The following is a 14,612-nucleotide window of genomic DNA, read 5'->3' on the forward strand; positions in this document are numbered from 1 at the left end:
CATTATACGCGTTGGGGTTCAAATTAAGACCACATGAACCAAAATATATTTTAGGTTAGAATAAAATAAAATTTACAACCTCAATAAATTTTCAGTCGCCCTATTATTGATCATTTTGGTCATTTTTTATTTTTTAAATTCAATACATCAATATATGATACTATATTTTTTTGGGTACTGTACATGGTGCCATATATTCATTGAATAAAATCTTCCTACTCCGGCCATTAGAGTTAAATCAAGGCACCAACTTTTTTTTTGGTGAACTTTAAAGGCACCAACTAATAGTACATTGATTAGAAATTCGTATATGAAAAAAAATTTCATTTGGCTAACTTCGTCTAAACATATGCTAATCTTTTTATATATGAAAATAAAAAAGATAATTGACGCCTATATATATAACTAGCTAGACAACAAGTGCTCCCATACCTAAAAAAGGAAAAGAAAATAAGCCAACAAGTGCTTTTACTTCCAGCATTGAACATGTCCAGGTGCTTTGCATGTTCAAATCAATCAAATTAAATAATATTCTTAGAATTCGGGAGTATAGTTTAAGCCTTTAAGGTATATACATACTAGTACATTATTTGTAGCCTGGACAAGATTTGGACGGTGATAAAAATATGATTACTTTGTAAATCTTGAGTGTGTGAGCTTTATCGGGACACAAATTCCCTCATAGGAGACTGCAATTAACTACCAGTAGTTAATTGAGATTTACAAGTATAATTAAGATTTCGAGGTAAGATTAATAGAGAATTCCACTTTGACCCTTTGAGTATTATGGATTTCTTTAGAATACTGTATATGATTAGTCTCTTCCCTCAAAGTCTTGATAGATTTTTTCCTTGTTCTCAGACGATTTGAACTCAGATCTTTTGTGCTATCTACTAATAAGTGGCGAGGCTCCAGAAAAGCCAATTTTAAATTGTTTAGAAAAAAAATTATTGAATATAACTCAAAAATATTTCAGTATTATTTATGGAATTTCTAATCACATATTTAAATATATAGTTAATTATGTCAATTTATATCACATTATGTTGGTATCAAAATTAATACATTCAGCAAAAAATAAATGACAATATATATTTAACAATACATGCTGATATAATGTATCATATTTTTAGTGACTTTCAAAATATATATTGTATATCACTTCAATTGTTTTTTTCTTCTGCTGTATCACTTTATTTTTTATTACACAAAAATTATATTAACAAAGACAATCTTAAAGCTTAATAGTTTGTATAAGTAACTCTAGCCCAGTTGATTGAGCATACGTCTAGTTTTAAAAATCAAAACCCTAAATTATTCCTGATTACATAATTATATCCGTACCCTATGTTTTATACATATCACAAATACATCTTATCTGCTTTTCCAACATTACATACGATATTCCTATATCGTTTTAGATCTGAATTATCAATTGGGAAATCCGCAAGTCCCGGATCTAAATTGTAGTGCATTGATCTTCACTGATCTGAGTTTGTTCATGCCTCAAATATCTCTCATAATGTTTTCGTGTTTGGGGCTTAGAAAGTTGGAGGGGACTGAAGTACTCCAATTTGAGTTTTGGGTTTGGTGTTTAAACGCATTTTTAAACCTTAATGGTTGTGGCTTTGGCTTTTAGGAATGCCAATTGGTTTGAGAGTGAGGAAGTGAAGAAAATATATAGGGAAGATGAGTATTGGTGTTGTCTTTGGAAATTTTCATGGTTTGAGTTTAGATATGTTGGTGACTTGTGAAAATTCGTGGTGTCAAGTCTGTATATATTCTCAGAAACAATGGTAGTGCATATTGACAATCTAAATTTGAAACAACAAATGGTATCATACGCAATAATGTTTGAAAATGTAGGAGTGGATGTGTAAATATGGAGATGAGGTGTTTTGAAAAAAAAAAACAGAAAACAAAACTTATAAATCACAAGACCGAACGAAGTTCCTTTGGGACACATGGATGCTACTATAAGGGGAACACAAAGGTTAGGGAGTTTTCAGTAGGTTTAAAAAAATGAGGAAATCCTTGTTGTGTAATTCAAGTAAAAACATGGGAAGTGTTGATGGAATATGCTCTACTATTTTTCTTTCGTCTCATTAATTTTTACCACACATTTCTCTGCGTTTTCTTCCTATATTTTTCGTTATTGAAATTTTGTTGAACAAATACAAATTCTTCTCTTGTGGTATATTGGGTTCTTGACAAATTTTTTAGCTTCTTATTAAGCAATTGTTGAATCAAACTAATTTTCACTGTGCACTATGTGGTGTTCAAGGTTGTTGGTCCAGACCCTCTTGAAATAGGTAGCTAGCTTGGACCACTTAATTAATTCAATGTCTCGGTTGCAATCTAAAGGGAAAAGTTCAAATCAAAATCCCCAATTCCACACCTTTCATTCATTCACGGTTATCAAAAAGGAGAAAATCCCTCCCTTAACGTGTCCCTGTTGTAGATGGAAGATAAAAAATGTGGGAAAACTTATTAAATGAGAAGGACACGTGTCATTTAGGAAAGATGTACGTGAATTTTTCCCTACGAATAATGTATATTGAAAAGGACATGTTATAATGTTATATGATGCCTTGTTGCAACCATTTCTCCTTGAAAGGAGAATCTAATGTACCAAAATTTATATATATTTATTTTGTAGTGAGACTTTCAACATGAATGGTGCCTGTTTGGACGGTAGAATTCTGAGAATCTACGATAACAGCCTCCCTCAGTTGCTTCCAAACTCAAAAAAGTCTAAAATATTTAATAGCAAGGACAGAGATAAGCTATGGTTTTCTCACCATATTTATTATATATATATATATATAGCATTGGTAGCTCCCCAAAAACATGAAGCAACGATATTTTTCATATCAAAGCTAGCTTAAAATTGCACCCAAAGAAATCTCCAATTTGAGGAAAACAAACACATCAACAACATGGCTAATTGGTCTGCCGAAAATGCCAAGAAAGCTTATCTCCAAGCACTGAAAATGGTAAGCAACACTTTCTAAATTCCACCAATTAAGATAGGTTTGTCTTATGTTACTCCTTGTTTCTTTTATCCCATAACTAAGATTAAGGTTTTAAATTGTGGTTACAGTTGTAGTCACGATTTTGTCATGATTTTTAACATTGTGGCAAATTGTCGCAAAGAAATCAAAAACCTTGATATAGTAGATGAAATCAGTCATACATAGTTTTTTAAGACTTTGATTAGTTTCATAACTTCATATCATATATTTTGATTGTTCTTTCAATATGCAGGCCAAAAGAGGTAAAGAACCTGATGTAGCTGAGTTCATATCTGCTATAGCAGCAGGCAACAATGCACAACTCATGATGGTGTCCAGTGCCGGCGTGGCCGGTTCGGCCACGCTTGCTCTGGCTGCAGCTGCTCACCAAACTAATGGCCGTGTGGTGTGCATTTGTTGTGATCAAATCGAGTCAGATGCATCAAGAAAAGCTCTAGGAGTTCATGGAGATCGTGTTGAGTTCGTTGTAGGTGATGTGAAAACCCTTCTGCTAGGGGAATACAAAGGAGCTGATTTTGTGCTTGTAGATTGTGACATCACCAACGCAAAGGAAGTTTTTCTAGCAGCATTTAAAGGTGCCAACAAAAATGGGGCAATTGTGGTTGGATATAATGTTAAGCATAGGGTCTCAAGGTGGAGACAACTTAAAGCATCATTTTTACCCATTGGAGAAGGGTTGTTGGTGGCCAAAATAGATCCCAATATTGTGAAGGTTAATGATGACAAGGTTGTACAAAGGAAGAGTCGTTGGATTGTTCAGGTGGACAAATGCACAGGAGAAGAACATATTTTTAGGGTCACCTCTCCTGATAGGAAAATGCAGATTGAAGTTTAAGGCTACAAATTGACATAGATTTTGTTTTTGAATAATATGAAATGATTAATTGAAGTGTACGCATAATAGATCTCATGGTCTGAAGGTTACCTCTTAGGAATGTAAAGTAGAACAGGAGCTGTTTGCTTTTGCTATTCAGTGGTCTTTTATTTGCATGTGTTTTAGTGTATATTTGTGTAAAGCAGTTGTCCTGTTAATTTTTTTTCACAGGCCAAAGAAGCTATGAAAGTAAAACAGGATGAGTAAAATTTGGTTTAGCATGGTTATATCACCCTGTTCATTTTTTCAATTCCTGTAGCCTTCTATGTCCTTGTTACTTCTTTTGTTCTGCATTTTACTATTTGAGTTTGGAACTAATATCTTGGCTTTTGTGGAAGACTCTACACAACAGCCAGTCCTTTTTCTTTTTTTTTCACCACCGCCTGGTCATTGATTTTTTTATTGGTACAAGTTAATTTTTTATATTCATTTTCTTGTTTCATTGGTTATAAGTACAGAAATTTGTAATTATACTTTTTTTTTATCGGCCAATATTGTTATTAATTGTGATTGGATTTCCACATAATACACTAGTACACTAGTAGCCTCTTGGGGAGACAATAAACTTTAATTTAAGTATTATTATAACTCCCGTCAAACATTAATCAAATAGCAATGCAAGGCACTTAAGGCTCTAGTTAGGGTGGTGCCATTAGAGATATTTGGAATATCATTTGAGAGCCTAAAACCTTAATCACAATATTATCAAATAAAAAAAGTCAAAGAAATTAGTATAATTTACTTTTTTTATTTATTAAAATCTATTCTCCCTTTATTTCTCATAACATTTCTTATTACAATCTTATAAAGAATTATCAATTATTGATATAATATAATGTTATTTCATATTTTTAAGAATCTATAGAGAAAATAATAACATAAGAAATTACACTTTCATTATTTTTAAAATTATTAAAAGCATAAAATAAATCTAAAATAATATTTTATAACTATACTAATATAAATATAGTAAAATTATCTTTGTATCTTGTCAATTCAAAGAGGACGTACCATTGACCTATTAATTATCTTTATATCTTCTTCAGAAGTGTCAAAACAATGGGTAGGATGCATCGTAAAAAAGATGGTTGTTTTTATATGGATTTAGACGAAGGTGGAAAACAGAGGTGAATATTCTTAATTTCTAGCGTGGTCATGCATGGATTCAACATTTATGCATCAGTGTATTCTAATAAAAAAAATCTTTCTTTCATACATAATCAAGAATCTTTGTTAGTAAAATACGCTGTTCCAAGATTAACTATGAATCCTTGTTTCAAAATTCATCAATTGGTATTGTTAAATTCTTAGTAAAAGATTCATATTAAATACTAATAGCATGCAAGGTACCTATGTGTGCATCCAAACGAGGGAGTTGTCGCTGCAAGAATGGGTAGACGACGGTGAGTCCAAGAAAAGATAGTCTAGGCATGCAAGAATGCGTGCATAATTTTTTTGTCTGATGTATTAGTAAGTTTGGGTCATATATATATATATATATATATATATATATATCACATAATTGAGTTATGGTCACTATATAATTAGTTAAAATATTAAAGTGGTTTAATCAAAATATATAAAAGTATGATTAAGGGTATATATGTCATGAAAGGTTAATTGTGTAGATATGGGGTAAGATGATGACACTTAGCAATATAAGAGTTATGGTCCCCCATTTGTAGAGAGCAACCAAACTTACCAATATAAGAGTTATGGTCCTCCATTTGTAGAGAGCAACCAAACTTACCAATATAAGAGTTATGGTCCCCTATTTATAGAGAACAACCCAACACAGAGTTTAGCTTTTTCTCTCTCTAGCCCGTCAAAAGATAAAAAAATTCAGAGAAAAAAGCTCTTTACACCTGGAAGATCATAAAACCAATCAATCTTCTGGTAAACCTTTCATCATCATTCCATTATGACTAATCCATATACGCTTTCGCATTAGTTTTCACTATGATTTTGAGTATGGGAACACAAACGGGTTCTATTAATCTTTATACATTAATTTTCTTTCTGCATGAATAGAAATCATGTGGTTAGGTTTGATGATTGTCTGTTAGAATCAAATTAGGCTGATTGATTGAATTCAACATTTGGAATTGAATCTCAACACTTGGTATCAGAGCCACCCATACTTGATTCATGTATGATGTTTGGATAACATACACACATTAGGTACAATGTTTTGAGGAAACAAAATGAGATGATCACATTAGTGCGGAATGAACAATCATATAAAGGGTGATTGATAACATCAAATTAATATGACAATTGTTCACTAGAGTATATTGCATGATAGGCAATATGGAAATGTTACATGAAAATGATTTTGTAATGTTATGTACATGCTATAAGCTTGACAAATTCACAAGTAGTAAATGATACTTGGTAACAATGAATCAATGTAACACATGTAGAGTAACACTACGGTGTAGGCATACAAATTAGATGTGTCAATGGGTTATGCATTTTATGAGTACCATGTACTTATTTCATGTGGGATAATAAGTATAAATTTAAATGCATTATTGATGTGCTTGTTCTTACTTTTAGAGGCCACTGCAGTGTATTAAAATAATAATCATGGGCTTCTAAAATTTAAAATAAATAAATAAAGTTAAAATAATTTACTCAAGAAACATTTTTATTTTGGATTTGGTGCGTCAATGTTCAAAATCCAGTTATAGCATATCATTTTAATTATTTAGCATTTAAATGAGCTAATTGAATCAAGATATCACCAAAGCGATCTCTCTTGCGTATATTGTTCATGAGAAAGGTTAGATATTAACGTGTGTGATTATTTATACGAATGGTGATTGATCCAAAGGAAAGTTGTCATTTAACTAAGTTACATACACACCTATGATGTTGAACGTGTCATAATCATGAGATTTTGCATGTGAATGATAAGTCACATCAAAAGATGGATTTGTTATTTGATATGCTTTTATTATCAATATTTTTTTTATCAATGCTCGAACAACAACAAGGATATCACTAGCAAACACAAAAGAAACAAAATCAAGGTGACAAGTATTTCTTTTACCATAAGCCTGGACATATAAAGAAGAAATGTACCAAATATCATGCTTGGCGTGAAAAGAAGAGGCTGTCTAAGCTACCGGAAGCCAATCGATTATGAAAGATGGATCTATGTTGGAGATGGTAAATCGGTGGAAGTGGAAGCTGTAGGGCACTTTAGATTATTATTATGTACTGGTTTTTAGTTGGATTTGAAAGACACTTTTGTTGTATTGTCATTTAGACGGAATTTGGTTTCAGTTTCTTATTTTGACAAATTGGGTTATTTGTGTTCATTTGGAAACAATGTGTTCAGGTTGTCTTTTAATTCAGATATTGTTGGAACTGGTTCACTCTTGGCTAATGATAATATATATTTACTTGATACTGTAGCTTATAATGCAAACTCAGGAGTATTATGGCACAAGGGCTTAGGTCACATTTCTAAGAACAGAATTGAACAACTTGTGTCAAACACAATCTTGGATTCCATTGATTTCATAAGCTTTGATGTTTGTGTTGAATGCATTAAAGGTAAACATACCAAAAACAAGAAATTAAGTGCATATAGGGCTACATACGTCTTGGAATTGATACATACGGACATTTGTGGGCCATTTCATACACTTTCGTGGAATGGTCAATAATATTTTATATCATTCATAGACGATTACTCTAGATATGCATACTTGTTTCTTATACATAAAAAGTCACAATCTCTAGATGTGTTCAAAACATTTAAAGTTGAAGTTAAAAATCAACTCAACAAAAGAATAAAGTGTGTCAAATCTGACTGTGATGGTGAATACTATGGCAAATATGATGGTTCAGGTGAACAATGTCCAGGGCCTTTTCTAGGTACTTAGAGGAATGTGGAATCGTTCCACAGTACACCATGCCGGGGTCACCTAGCATGAATGGTGTGGCTGAAAGACGAAACAGAACTCTTAAGAATATGGTAAGAAACATGATTTGTCATTCTAACTTACCAGAGTCACTCTGGGGAAAGGCACTAAAGACCGCAGCTTATATTCTAAATAGAGTGCCAACCAAGAGAGCTGCCAAAACACTTTACGAGCTTTGGGTTTGACGAAAACCTAGTCTGAAACATTTTCATGTATGGGGATGTCCAGCTGAGGCAAGGCCTTATAAGCCAAATGAAAGTAAATTGGACTCCCGAACAGTGAGCAACTACTTTATTGGTTATTCTGAAAGATCTAGGAGTTATAAATTTTATGATCCCAAATTAAAGACAATTTTTGAGACGGGAACCGCCACATTCTTTGAGGATATTGAGTTTGGGGGGAAGAATAAGGTTAGAGACTTTGTCTTAGAGGAAGAATCATTAACAATTCCAAAACTAATTAATACAGTTGCTTTTGATAAAACAAATTCGAAACCTCTACAAGATATTGTTATTGAATCCCCCACTCAAGATAATTTGGTTATTCATGAAGAACAAACTCAAGATCCTTAAGAACCTATGCTTCATAAGTCAGTACCTTTGCGGAGATCTACAAGAGAAATGAGAAGTACTATTCCAGATGATTATGTGGTATTTCTCCATGAACATGAGGAAAATAATGGTATGATGGAAGATGACCTAGTCAACTTCCATCAAGCCATGCAAGATTCCAACTCAGAAAAGTGGATTGAAGCAATGAATGAGGAGTATAAGTCCATGCAAGACAACAAGGTTTGGGAACTTGTCCCATTACCAGAAGGTGTGAAACTTATTGGTTGCAAATGGATATTTAAGACCAAGTGGGATTCCAAAGGTAATGTGGAGAGGTATAAGGCTCGTCTTGTGGCGAAGGGCTATACCCAAAAGGAAGGGATTTACTTTAAAGAGACTTTCTCTCCAAGTTTCATCGAAAGACTCTTTTAGGACAATCATGGTTCTTGTTGCACATTATGATTTGGAGCTTCATCAAATGGATGTAAAGACGACATTTCTCAATTGCAACATTGATGAGACAATTTATATGGTGCAACCAGAAAACTTTGTGTCAGGAGACCCAAAGAATATGGTTTGCAAATTGACAAAATTCATTTATGGGCTAAAACAGACATCTCATCAATGGTACGACAAGTTTCATCAAGTAATTCTCTCATTTGGTTTCGAGATGAATCTTGTTGATGATTTTGTGTATCACAAATTCAGTGGGAGCAAGTATATTTTCCTGGTCTTATATGTTAATGACGTACTGCTTGCCACTAATGATATAGGCATGTTGCACGAAACCAAGATATTTCTATCAAGAAACTTCAAAATGAAAGATCTTGGTGATTCCTCCTTTGTATTAGGAATTCAGATACACCGAGATCAATCTCGGGGTATTCTAGGATTATCACAAAGGACCTATATCAAAAAGGTACTTAAAATGTTTGACATGCAGGAATGTAAATCTGGGGATACTCCAGTTGCTAAGGGAGATAAGTTTAGTCTCAAATAGTGCCCAAAAGGAAATTTGGAAATTTAGGAAATGCAGAAGATTCCCTATGCATCAGCTGTAGGGAGTTTGATGTATGCCCAAGTATGTACGCGTCCGGATATAGCATACATAGTTGGGGTATTAGGCAGATATTTAAGCAATCCAGGAATGGATCATTAGAAAGTAGTCAAAAGAGTTATGAGGTATTTAAAGAGAACAAAGAATTATATGCTCACATACAAGAGGTCAGATCAGTTGGAGATCATTGTGTATTCTAACTTGGATTTTGCAAGATGCCTAGATAGTTTGAGATCCACTTTAGGTTACATTTTCATATTAGCCGGTGGTGCGGTTTCTTGGTGTAGTGCCAAGCAAACCCTTACTACTTCATCCACTATGGCGGAAAAATTTGTGGCATGCTATGAGGCATCAAATCATGGAATATGGCTGAAATATTTTTTCACAGGACTGCAAATTGTGGAAGGAATTGAAAGACCACTTAAGTTATATTGTGACAATAAATCAGTTGTATTGTATTCTAACAACAATGGGAGCTCGACCAAGTCGAAGCATATTGACATCAAGTTCCTAGCTGTTAAGGAAAAGGTACAGAGTGGACACATTTTCGTAGAACACTTAGGGACATACTCCATGATAGTAGATCCTCTTACTAAGGAACTTCCACCAAGGTCTTTCATGAGCATGTTTCTCACATGGGTGTTTTACAGTTTGAGGAATCTTTGGTTTAGTGGGAATTAGTCACTTTTATGTATTTTATGTTCTATGTTAGATTTTATGTATGCATACATTGACTTTTGAATATAGTTGGTTATATATATATATATATATGGTTTATTATTCAGTTATTATACTTTGTACATTAAGATTATTAAATGATCTCATTGAGGTAAAGTATGACCAGTTGAAAATAGATGTGTACAGGCCACCTTCACATAATTTTCATGCTACACATTACATGATGAGTCTATGTCATTTGATTATGTCAGCATTAGTGATCATTGATGGGTTTAATTGTGATTGATACAATGAAAACTACTTTGGTTCTACGTGCGGATGTAATCAATGGACAAGATTGTTGGAATATGTTAAAGGCATGTAATGGCAAATTTTGAACTCATAAAGTCTAACACATTCATAAGGATTGTAAGAATATATGTTTGTGACCAGTGGGAGATTGTTAGAAATTTTGGGTCATATATATATATATATATATATATATATATATATATATATCACATGATTGAATGAGTTAGGGCCATTATATAATTAGCCAAAATATTAAAGTGGTCTAATCAATATAAAAGTATGGCTAAGGGCATATATGTCATGAAAGACTAATTGTGTAGATACCATCAGTGATATTATAATTTGATGAGAGGATAAATTATAATTGTGAAATTTGAGGTAAATGATGGCAGTTACCAATATAAGGGGTTATGATCCCCATTTGTAGAGAGCAACACAATGCGTATAGTGTTGCTTTTCTCTTTGTCCTATCAAAAGAGAAAAAATTCAGAGAAAGAAAAGAAAAGAGCTCTCTTCCATTATGATTAATCCAGGTATGCTTTGCATTAGTTTTCATCATGATTTTGAGTATGGAAATACTAAGAGATTCTATTCATCTTTATACCATAATTTCTCTTTACATGAATAGAAAGCATGTGACTAGGTTTGATGATTGTCTGTTAGAATCAAATTATGCTGATTGATTGAATCCCAACATTTGGAATTGAATCCCAATATGATGGGTTTAGTTGAATGACTTGAATCAAGTTCTATAATTAATGAGATGATTTAGAGACCATCTAATTCTTAACTGGGTTTGGGATTTTGAGGATATAGAAATTATTAAAAATCTTATATACTACATCTCGGAGAGAGTCGACCCAATAATGAGTGAGGTCTAAAATAAAATTTAAAAGAAATATTTTATTTTACAATATGATAGTTATATAATAGGTTTTTTTTTTTGCCAACATAGATGAACATTTTGTAAACATATAAGTCCTCTTTGCTTTATAAAAACTAATAACAAATATTTTTTTACAGACTTAAAAGCTTGATTGAACTTTAGTTATTTTATCCTTACTGGTTATAATCTAAAAATTAAATTGCAGTAACATAGAAAAACCGCATTTATAACTATAGTTGCCAGCTTCACATAGTTGCTAGTAACTACTAAATTTTGTGGAACAAAAAATTGCACTACTTCATTGGACTTCTATTCTTGCATACGTACCGAGCTATTTTTGCAAACTCCTTCTCGAATGATGATATAGCATAAAGAAAAACTGCCTTCTCATCATCCATCCATCTTGTAGGATCCATCTCATCACAACAAGGCTCATCATCAACATCCTAAGTACTAGTTGCCTTCAAGTTGGATTGATGATGAGAAGACAGTTTTTCACCACGATGTATTGCGTTTCTCGAAGGACATGGCAAGGATGGCATGGTGTTTGGGAACTATAGGTCCTAAGAATTGTGTATGGTTTTCTTCAGCAAGTTCTTGAAATGCCGTAGTATGGCATATGCACATACCATGATGCTTCCAGTTTTATAGAAACTTGGAACTAATCTATAAGTTTTGCACTTATGCTTTGTCTATTGCATGCATGCTCAAAATGATGTATGGTTCTTGATGTTAATTAGGGTGTTTAATTATTGATATGACGTTGTCCATGTAAGCTTTTAAAGTTGTACGTGTACATTAAGCCCAAAGAAACAATCGGTATACATTTTAATTAATAATTTTTATGGTATTAGAGTTTTTGTTACTTTTTCTTTCTCTTTTGCTCTATTGTTTAACTTGATATTTCTAATTAATGCTAACATAGAGAGGAGTGCTACAACATGTAGCATCAACTGCTTCAGAGGGTCCTAGCTGTTGAATCAAGAATCAGGAGAATAGCACCTTTCAAGAGTAATTTATTTTGTTTATAAGGCTCTTAAGTTTGAAGATTAGTAAATTATATATGCTCTTATATATATATATATATATATATATATATATATATATATATATATATTACACATCATAAAACCTTTCTAACATTAGATTGTGTTAAAAATTTAATACGTGTGTGTTACATACACTAATTTTGCGTATTTGTGTTATAAAATCAAGAATTAATCTTTCTTTGAAAGAAAATCAATAATCTATGTAATTAAAGTACCTTGTTACAGGAACATGAATCCTTGTTTCAAAAACTGAAAGTGAAAATAACTAAAAGCAGATAGAGAGAAAGAAGACTTACACGCACACACCAGGAAGTTCATTTGGTCAGCCTTGAAATCCTACATGCAGTAAGAACCTTTGTCACCATGAACCATCATCAATCACATGATTAATAATTTTCTTTCTTTAGCTTCTTCATTTTCTTTTCGTTTCTTTATCATTTTCTTGTCCTCTTGATATGCATATATACGTAATTTGTTTGGCATAGTTATAACTTTTGCATTTTACCTCTACATTTTTGTCCATACATATATGTGTGTATATATGGTTATGCAGCAAAGTAACTCATAAACTTTATTAAATATGTTAGTTTTCATAGAAAAAGATTCGTACAAAATTAATACCTAATAAATGGATGTCCTGATTATTATAGATAAAATTAGTTTAGTTAATTACTAAAAGTTATTTTAGCAGTTAGTTGATTATGACAGTTAGTTAGTTACTAGAAGTTATTTGAATAAGTTAGTTAATTACTAGTTAGTTAGTTTCTAGAAGTTATTTGAGTAAGTTAGTTGGTTACTCAAGTTAGTTATTTTTTGTCTTTGTATAAATACACCAACTTTTGTAATACTTTGATGTATGAATCCTAAAATTGTTTTTTATCTATCTTTCATTTCTTTCATTTCTGATATGGTATAAGAAGTTTTTGCTTTCGTGCCTTTTGCTTCCTATTGAAGCTATTTTTGGTTCTGCCCGGTGGCCTACCCCCTTATGAATCGGTTTTTAAGGGGACCTTTCAAATGCCTGGTTGGTTCTTTTTTTCTCTCATGATCATGGATGCCATTGATGATTCTAACCCCTTCATTCTTCCGACAATCATGGCATTGTCTTAGTTTCTCATCCTTTTACCGGTGAAAACTACAATTTTTTGGAAGAAAGCAATGTGCATGGCTCTTCATGAAGAAAACCAAAAGGAAGTTGGTGCTTCCACCTCTGCCAGTGAAGTTTCACATGCTTTTTCCTTAAAGACTTCTTCTGCTGCACGCAATCATCCTCACAATCGCATTGTTACTAATATCTCTATAGTTTTTTTACTGACGTTGTACTCACCACTAAGCTAAACTTCCTCAACCACCATGAGAGATTCTAATCGAATTTCGGTTCACCGTATTCTCGGTGAAGGTTTACTTGCTGATGTGGTGTTGTGGAAGAATTGGCGTGGAGCGATTGCGGTGCTCGTTTCTGCCACCGCATTATGGTACCTCTTCGAGCGTGCCGGTTACAATTTCTTGTCCTTCATCGCCAATGTCATGTTGCTTCTTGTCGTTATTTTCTTTTTGGGCCAAAGTTGCTAACCTTCTCAATGTAGAAGCAAGCTTCACGATGATGAATCAAGTTGATTCAAGTAGTTTTGATGATGACAAAGATGATGACAAAAAGCCCAAAGAATGATTTCAAGATTGAGTCAACAAGTTCAAGATCAAGATTAATTTCAAGTTTCATGAGAAGAAATCAAGAAGACTCAAGAATCAAGAGAAGTTTGATTTCAAGATTCAAGAGAAGATGAATTCAAGATTCAAGAGAAGAAATAAAGAAGACTTCACAAGGGAAGTATTGAAAAGATTTTTCAAAATACAAACATAGCACAATTTTGTTTTTCAAAAGAGTTTTTCTCAAACTTTTCTAAGTTACCAGAGTTTTTACTCTCTGGTAATCGATTACCAGTTTCCTGTAATCGATTACCAGTGGCAAAGTTTGATTGCAAAAGCTTTTAACTGAATTTGCAACGTTCCAATTGTTTTTAAATGGTGTAATCGATTACAATTTATTGGTAATCGATTACCAGTGTATCTGAACGTTGAAATTCAAATTCAATTGTGAAGAGTCACATCTTTTCATAAAATGCTTTGTGTAATCGATTACATGGTTTTGGTAATCGATTATCAGTGACAAGTTTTGAATAAAAATCAAGAGATGTAACTCTTCCAATGGTTTTCTCAGATTTTCTCAAGGTTATAACTCTTTCAATGGTTTTCTTG

The 14,612-nt window shown here is 32.7% G+C and overlaps 1 protein-coding gene across 1 annotated transcript; it reads left to right on the top strand.

Annotated features, from left to right (window-relative positions):
• The first annotated feature begins 2,795 nt into the window (after window positions 1-2,795).
• LOC100783654 (uncharacterized) lies at window positions 2,796-4,136 on the top strand. The gene is made up of 2 exons (XM_003521763.5): window positions 2,796-2,996; window positions 3,268-4,136. The coding sequence occupies exons 1-2, from the start codon at window positions 2,940-2,942 to the stop codon at window positions 3,868-3,870; spliced, it is 660 nt and encodes a 219-aa protein (XP_003521811.1). The 5' UTR covers window positions 2,796-2,939; the 3' UTR covers window positions 3,871-4,136.
• The last annotated feature ends 10,476 nt before the right edge of the window (window positions 4,137-14,612 follow it).

This window comes from Glycine max, chromosome 3 (genome assembly GCF_000004515.6).
Source record: "Glycine max cultivar Williams 82 chromosome 3, Glycine_max_v4.0, whole genome shotgun sequence".
Lineage (NCBI taxonomy): Eukaryota > Viridiplantae > Streptophyta > Magnoliopsida > Fabales > Fabaceae > Glycine > Glycine max.

Excerpts from the sequence above, each read along its gene's own strand:
- LOC100783654 (XM_003521763.5), top strand. The coding sequence starts at position 2,940 with ATGGCTAATTGGTCTGCCGAAAATGCCAAGAAAGCTTATCTCCAAGCA. Across the intron at positions 2,997-3,267 it reads ATCTCCAAGCACTGAAAATG|GCCAAAAGAGGTAAAGAACC; the intron begins GTAAGCAACACT and ends TTCAATATGCAG.